Genomic DNA, 8300 nt, shown 5'->3' with positions numbered 1-8300 from the left:
GAATAAGATACTGTACACAAGAGAATAGAATAGAATAAAATACTATATACAACTGAGTAAAATACAACGTTGTTAAAAAAGAATTGCACCTAGTGTTATTGCACATACGGCAAACACACGTGTGTTTGGTCAGCTGTGAAGTCTTTGTTGTGGAGTGTGACAGCAGTGGGGAGCAAAGACCTGCAAAATCAGGTGAGTCAGTGCACTGAAACGTAATTCTAATGAATGAAACATACTTGACAGAGAAATCAACATCATGCCTTCTGGCTGGATGGTGTGGAAAGTTGTGGTGTGGGCTAAGAGGGGTTACATCTTATTAAGTCACGATGTAGATCTTCCACAGATATCTAAATCACGCTTAATATGCACTAACTGGTGTATGCTCTGAATGACAATAAAGTATCGATTCTAATATATTCTATTCTAGACTAGAGAACAGGGGCTTCAGAAAGATGAAGAAATTCAGCCAGAAACAAAGTTTTTATGTGTGGCTTGTTTCATGTGAATCGTGTCTAAACCACAGCATCAAAGAACTTTTAGTTTTCTTTAAAAAAAAGTAACTTCCTGTTCGGCCACTCAAGCCTGTGCAACAGACAGGTATGACTCGAACCCGCGAAGTTAAACACTCACTGATTTTTCTTTTAAATCTGGATGTATTACTTGGTTTTACGACAGTGCCAGCAGCTCTCAAAAACAGGTCACTGTGATTTGTGCGGTCCTTTCTTGTAGGACCACAATCAGAATGATTTATTTCACTTGGCTAAATGTTAGAATAAAATATTAAAATATTCACTTTGTGGCCTTTTTTACATTTTAGAGGAAACAGGAAAGCTTGGAGAAAAAAATGACATTAATGAAGTGACATCGTGGCAAACCATATATGCATCTGTCCTTTTATATGATTCTGATTACAGAAACTCCCAAATCACCACACTGTTAAATTCTCCCTGAGCGGCTGCATCAGACAATACTACTTAAAGAAGGATCATTTCGAGCTGTGAATCATGCAAAGCTACCCAAATACAGTGCAAGAATAAAAATGAGCACAACAGGTGGACTTCAGCTCTTTTGCAGTGGGAGCACTAGTCTGTGGCATACTTACCCTGAAACTGAGGTTTGACCTCCCAGGTGTGGGAGGCGAAGCCCCCAAAGACCTGCCCCTTGGTGTCTCTGATAAGCAGCAGGGTGGGCCCCTGCTTCATCAGGCCGGCCACCATCCTGGTAAAGCTCTCCCCGTGCAGCCGAGTGGAAAACACAAGCCTCCAGGGGGCGCTGTAGCCATCTGGCAGCTGGTGAGATTAAAGTGACGTGTGGAAGAATATGTGTGACATCTGATGAATGATTTGCTGTTATAATAAAAATCACACTACAACAGAGGTGGTGGATCGGGAGTCTGAAAGGTGACGGAGAACCTGTTCCCTTCTTGTTACTCAGATCACTGAATGTCTTGTTTCGCCACTTTGCATGACTCAGTGCTTTTAGTTCTTGTTATCCCACTAACACTCCCCCTATTCTTCGCAGCTCTCACCGCACTCTGCATGTGCGCTGCTGGAAAAACGAGTAAATGCTGTGCCAAACCCACTGACCAACCCCACTCAAAGACAGCAACTACTGCCCGCTCCACTCTGTTTGTAGTAGAGTATATAAATACAAAAGCATGGTTGCTTGGCACATTCATTTAAATTAATGCACTCCCAGCCTCTCCCTAACCTAAAATGAACTCTACCTAGAAGTTAAAACCAAGTCTTAGCCCTCAAACAGGCCCTTCAGAAGGCGTGCGAACATGAGAGTTGATCGAATTTCTTTTACAACATTTCATATCTTTGATTGTCTGAAGCTCAAACAAGTTCTCAGAGACACAGCCGGACAGGTTCACACACTTGCTTTTGTCTTTGGTTTCCTGTGACAAACTACTTCAATCGCTCGCTCGTGAGCAGGCGAGCAGTTCTTGAGAAAGCTGCAAGCCACAATCTCTCCATTCTGCACGGCCATGTTTAGAAGAACACACACACACACACACACACACACACACATTCAGCGAGTACATCTTTTATTGTAAATATTTGGACAGTGATGCACCTTTTGTCATTTTGCCTCTGCACACAGGCCTCTTTCACCTGCATCGATCTCTGTTTGAACCTCCCATATGGAAAAGACTCAGATGTGGCCTACTTCATATAGTGAATCATAGAAGGCTTCTATGATTTACTCATGAAAGCGTTCATATATTGTTTTAGTAAGTATCCAAAACATACAAGTTTCATTTATACAATTTTTCAAGGGATCTTATATCTGTTTTCACTCTTGTATGCTTTTCATACAAGTTTTATACAAGACGGATACAAACTTTATAAGATTTATATATATCTTTTCCATATGGGTCGTAAGTGTTAAAGCTACATGTTTACCTGTGATCAATATCAGTAAAAGCAGTGAAACAATACAAGACATCTGAGCAAATTCTGATAGACTGGTGGTGATAAATGTGTTGCAATAGTTAGTCGATTCATTGATTCTGATTACAGATTCTGGTTAATTACAAGGAACACTATGTAGGCGGCTACTTTCTGTTTTAAAAGAAGGCTTTTCCTTGTTTGAACATGAAAGCACCCCGAGCTTTCATAAATATACCAGAGACTCATATTAGAGTTGCAATATTTAATCAAGTAATTCCTTCTCCAATCAACAGAAAACAGCTTGTAAAAGACTTAAGAGAGTAAAAAGGAAGAAGCCAAATGTCAGAGCTATTTGCTTGTCTTGGTCTCTAAACTTACTACTTGAATGTTTTTCCCGTTTTACTAACATGAAGAACAACATTACAGCAAAATATGGAAGATGCCAGCATGTCTGCAAACACTCGCTCCTGGTCGGTGGCTCGGTCTCAAGCCCTGCGTGACTTGACCTTACAGCGTCTTAGATGCAAACAGGCAAGTTAACGTTACATGATTAGCGGTCATGTGACTGCAAAACCTTAACGGAAGTCTATGGCAAAAACAGCGATCCGATTCGATCTCTAAAAGCTGTCATGACACACTAACAATAACATTTTGTAACTTTTTTTATCAGTCTCGTCTAAGAGGAGACTGATAAAGAAATCGACCCAAATGGCAGATGGCCCCGCCCCTCCCTGAGCCTGGTTCTGCTGGAGGTTTCTTCCTGTTAAAAGGGAGTTTTTCCTTCCCACTGTCGCCAAAGTGCTGCTCATAGGGGGTCACATGATTGTTGGGTTTTTCTCTGTATTATTGAGGGTCTACTTTACAATATAAAGCAGCCTTGAGGTGACTGTTGTTGTGATTTGGTGCTGTGTAAATAAAATTGAATTGAACTGAATTAAGACGAGAGGATTAACCAGGTAAAGATTGGCCATTAATGAGTGTTTAGTTTCACAGTTCGCTCGAGCCTTTGCTCTGTTTTTTTGGTTGCAGACCTGTGTTATTCAAGTCAGCAAAGTTTCAAGAGTTAATTATCCAACTGACAAAAGCAACTTGAGAAAAATGAAAGTTTGGAGAAACATCTTTGGATAGTTGGAGCCTTGTGAACGTTAATTTGACTTGGGCTACATTTGATATGAGTTTGCTGATTTAGGATGACAAAAATCCTAAAATGAGAGAATAATGTCTTGGTGTTGCTCTTACTTGGCACCAGAGATGGGCAGTAATGCGTTACTGTAATCTGATTACTTTTTTCAAGTAACGAGTAAAGTAAGGGATTACACTGCGTTACTGCGTTACTAAAACCGTGATTTTTTGCGAGAGTGTCTCCTCACAATGATGTAAGCGAGTGCGACGTTCGTGACAACAGCTGTGTGCAGATCAACAATGGATCAATATCGAGTGCAGAGAGAGTATGAGCGTGCAGCGTTTAAAGCGTGGAAGTACTGACCTTACTTTGAGTTTGATTCCATAAAAAGTGACAAAAACATTAGTGTCCGCTGTGCGTGGGAAGAAAACTTCTTTTTACAGCGAAAAAAACCCTAAACTTCCGAACAAGCACCGAGTAGCTACGACGTAATGGGAAACTCACAGAGAAACTCGCGGATTCTTCCACTGACCGCGGCACACCTGCACCAGGGTAAACCTCCGCCTGCCCCACTCCTGCTTTACAGGTGAAAATAGAGCAACAGGACCGCTGAGTCTGTTGACTTTATTTATTTTCTGCTGTGTTTTACTGTTATTGAAAGACGATAACACAAAAAATATTTTATTTTATGTGCTGGAATGTGCAGAAAATAGGTTTAAATGTTAAACTAATTTCTTCCAGTCAGAGAATGTTGCAGTATAATTAAATTTTGCTTGATGCATAAAGTTAAAAGATTAAAACTAATAAAACAAGTTTTAAAAAGAGACTTTTCCATTTGATTACATTTTGTATGATGGATTATGCAGAAAAAGTAGAATTGGGCTGAAAGATCTATCGCTTTATCACCTCTTCAGGTTGTAAATCGTGTTTTTAAAAAGTAACTAAGTAACTAGTAATTAACTTTTGAAAATAAGTAATCAGTAAAGTAACGGGATTACTTTTTGGGGGATCAGTAATTAGTTACTGATTACTTTTTTCAAGTAACTTGACCAACACTGGGGTCTTGAATGCAGCATAGTGCACAGAAGCTATTAGACTACTACAAGTAGACTTTGGAACTGAAGACAGATTACAGACTTCGTTTTAGCCAAACTTGAACTTATGTCTACTGTGTACATACATGTACAATAAAAGGCTATTCTATTCTATTCTATTCTATTCTATTCAAATAAAGGAAAGATTTGTTGTCTTCACACCGAGAAACAGCTTATTAATGTCACACAGGTATGAGACATCTGAAGCAGCACCAGATAACTGATGTCAAGGTGTAGGTCTCATGTTGGAACTAGAATCGGCTGGATCGCTGCGTTTCTAAAATCTAGAGCACCTGAATACAGTTTATATGTTTGCTGTTTACACTGCAGTAACACAACTAAGTTCTCATTAAACAGAAGTGTAACACCAAAATGTTTCAGGGTGTCTGAAAGTTTTTTGGGTTTTTTTGTCTCCATAAAAAAGCAAAAAATATGCTGGTATATACTGACCTGTGGAGCCAGAAACATGAGGCTGGGGATGTCCAGTAGACACTTCAGTTCATTCCAAGGCGTCTCCCTGCAGGGGGGCAGCAGCGTCGGGGCTGGCCGGTTGCTCAAAGACACACTCAGTCCCTCAGCTACCAGCAGCTCCAGGTACTGTGATACCTGCTGTACCCTGAAGATCCAGTCTTCCAGACAGGAAACATCACAATCCCCCTCATCTAATGAGAAAAGGGGAAGTAGTAGATTTAAAGTAGATTAAGTCAGAGAAGTAGAAGTCAGAGTTTCTAAAATATTCAAGAACTTCCAAATCAGCTCTACCTGATGGTTTGAGCTCAGAGCACATCTGCTCTGCCAGGAGTTTTACACCCAGGGAGATGTCACCCATCCTCTCTGGCTTCCAGCCCTGCAGGCGTCCTCTGTGGACCAAAATCTGAACTACAGCAGAGACCAGGTCCTGGAGGAACTTTAGTGAAAGAGCAGGAGTGCTGTAAGAAGCACAGACAACAAATGCTGCAGAAACCAACACTACACTCTACTCACCTCCACTACCTGCTCACATGTGACAACCGCTGCCGCCCCTGCCGCATGCTGGGACATGGCCATGACGAGGGGGGCACGTTCTTCTGCAGTTCCCCGCAGAGTGTCTGCAAGGAAGACGATCAACTGCTCTCGGCTGACTCCAGAGGGGCCGGCGTATCCGGCCTTCCCCGTGGCTGCTGGAGCTGCCAGTCCAGGGTCGATGCTGGACATGCACCGGTAGACCCTCCTCACCATCGAGCCCGGTGCCACTCTGCCCACTGATGACTGGGAGAAACAAAATGTTTAAAGAAACCCAGTGACAGAAAGCACCTCTACACCAAGTAGTCAAAGCATCATAGACACAAAAACAAATCCTGCCTGATAGGAAAAGTTTAAAGATGTACAAATGGAAAACTGGACTTCTTAAAACATGTGAAACCTGATGTAATGAAGTCGTGATGTTACATAGAAACTATTATTCAGGCTTTTACCTGTTCCATCTGCTGACACACTTTTAAGTCTTATTTTGAAAACATTTAGTACTGCTTCCACAGTCACACCTGCAGCATCTCCAGCGTTATGGTCTTCCCTGCGGCGCCCCCAGCACCACCCTGGAGCTTGTCAAAAACCCCCTCAACCACGGGTCGCTCCTCGGGACGGAAACGGGCCAGCCGCTTCTGCACCACCACACTCTCAGCGTTACCCATGATGTTCTGCAGTCACACACAAAGTGCAGCAGAATGGAAATCATCATTGTGTGTATGTACTGCCAGGCAATCGAATCCAATTCAAAGAAAAGCAAAGCAATATTACATTTGAACCCACCTAAAGATAAATCGATATCAATGAAAAGAGGAGCAACGGCTATTTTTTAAACCACTGGGCGAGAGGCGGGGTACACCCTGACAGGTCGCCAGGCAGTCACAGGGCTAAAAGTCAAAGAAGCGAAACCAGGTGATGAGTTTATGGGCTCGGTTAAAGAAGCTAAAATGAAAAGAATTCGATGATAAATTTTTAAAACCTCCTGTGAGCCGAGCAAATTAATCAAGTTTAGAAATTAAGAAGAATACATATTATACCAAAGACAAAAATGTAGCTAAGCCTAAATAGTGAAGCCAATGTGCACCTGTAAAGGCGGCAGGGGCGACTCCCATGGTTGCAAAAAGACTTCTGGTTGCACAGAAGTCTAAGGGAAAATCATACTCTGCTCCCTTATGAAGCCACCTGATTAAACACTTTCTGAAGAATTTATGGGCTCAGTCTTCAGAGGCATCATAAAAGGGGGCAGACTACCAAGTTAGGTGGGAGGGGACTGGGCAAGTTCCTAGTTCTTTCTAACCCAGCCTCTGAACGGTGAACATCGACACATGTGACAGGCATTTCTGGACCCGGTTTGCAGGGCTTTGGGACACAATGAGCAGCAGCATTTAGATGCTTTATGATGAACTTAATTGTCTGATTAATAAAACATTATGTTCAGCTGCTTCACTACAGCAGCGTCTCCTGAGATCTCTCCTGGTTAGGCAGATGTGAAAGCGCCACTGTGGGCTCACTAACTGGCTCAGTGAATACGTTGCACTCCCAGTGCTGATTAAGCTTTATCATTTAGTGGTGACTCCATAGTGGCCTGTATATTATGCCCCTCCGATTAATATGAATGGAAAGGACACAACAGCAGAAACGCTAGTTTTTATAATGTAGTCCAGCACACATGGACGGATATGGACCTACATGTGTTTTCTTTCTGTCTTAATCAGCTGCTGATGCCTGAAAACACGTTTAAAATCTTTGTCTTTCTGAAGGCGTTTCGAGATTCCCGAAAAACTCATCCAACCATCCGAGAATAAAAAACAGCAGCTTCACCGAGTAACCTGCGACAGTTTTAACTTCTTTCTGTGGACGCGGCCATCTTTGTTTGGACTCAGGAATCGCAGGTGCACCCGGGAAGGAGGACAAAATTACTCTTTATCATTGCATTGACAGGAAAGTTTTTCCACCCGATGATTAGAGGCGTCCTTGGCTATTCTAAAGATACACACAGAGGTGATTTAAGAGCGTTTAAAACGAAGCTAGCCAGGCTACTTTTCATCAGCGGTTAGCTGACACCTGGATGAATGCTGGGGTTAAAGTAACAGAGCCCAGCACTGCTTCATGATTATCCTTCGCCGAAAACGTCGTGTTTGATTAGCGAAGACAGATTTTATGCACCGCGGTCTCCGACAATAACAGTAAATGTGTCCGTGAGGCGCAAACCTTTGAATGAAACAGCTGCTAAAAGCTTTCCATCCTGTGACAGCAACACTTCCGGGTCTTGCAGGAGCAACAGCCAATGAAAGAACGAAATGTCCACGCGCTTCAGGGAGGGGGCGGAAACAATGCGCGTGAGCAGCCTGGGCGCGTTCAAAGCGTCTCAGGTACAATACTGAAATACCGGAATACCAGTTGTATTCATACAATATTTCTGAACATGATTATCAGATAGATAATACTATATACTCAAAAATAAATGGTATACTATAAATACTATTCGAGCAATTTGTACGACGTACATCATTTTTTAATATTTACATAAAGTGACATGGTATGATAATATTGAAACATTTATTTTTAGCAGGCATTTGTCATATGTGCATATGAAGTGATAAAGTGTAAAATTTGTAGCGTTATGAAAAACCATGTGTGGAGTTTTTAAAAAATATCCCATGAAGGCCATATTTATCCTTG

The 8300-nt window shown here is 42.0% G+C and overlaps 1 protein-coding gene across 5 annotated transcripts in view; it reads right to left on the bottom strand.

Moving 5' to 3' along the window:
• meak7 (MTOR associated protein, eak-7 homolog) overlaps nucleotides 1-7917 on the bottom strand; it is a 12834-nt gene extending 4917 nt beyond the window's left edge. Inside the window, exons 1-7 of one of the 5 annotated variants that reach the window (XM_005937454.3) lie at nucleotides 6703-7904; nucleotides 6402-6505; nucleotides 6137-6289; nucleotides 5598-5861; nucleotides 5376-5520; nucleotides 5064-5275; nucleotides 1103-1289 (exon numbers count right to left, since the gene is read on the bottom strand). In XM_005937454.3, coding sequence (XP_005937516.1) covers nucleotides 1103-1289; nucleotides 5064-5275; nucleotides 5376-5520; nucleotides 5598-5861; nucleotides 6137-6283 — 955 coding nt within the window. In that variant the 5' untranslated portion in view covers nucleotides 6284-6289; nucleotides 6402-6505; nucleotides 6703-7904. Of the gene's footprint in view, nucleotides 1-1102; nucleotides 1290-5063; nucleotides 5276-5375; nucleotides 5521-5597; nucleotides 5862-6067; nucleotides 6290-6401; nucleotides 6506-6702 lie in introns of those variants that run through there. The other 4 variants (XM_005937453.3, XM_042226804.1, XM_042226805.1 and 1 more) reach the window with 4 other exon arrangements.
• Nucleotides 7918-8300: the final 383 nt, after the last annotated feature.

The sequence above is a fragment of the Haplochromis burtoni genome, unplaced genomic scaffold, assembly GCF_018398535.1.
Source record: "Haplochromis burtoni strain Fernald_Lab_line unplaced genomic scaffold, NCSU_Asbu1 Contig_229, whole genome shotgun sequence".
NCBI classification, from domain to species: domain Eukaryota; kingdom Metazoa; phylum Chordata; class Actinopteri; order Cichliformes; family Cichlidae; genus Haplochromis; species Haplochromis burtoni.
This window is presented reverse-complemented; position numbering and strand designations above follow the sequence as displayed.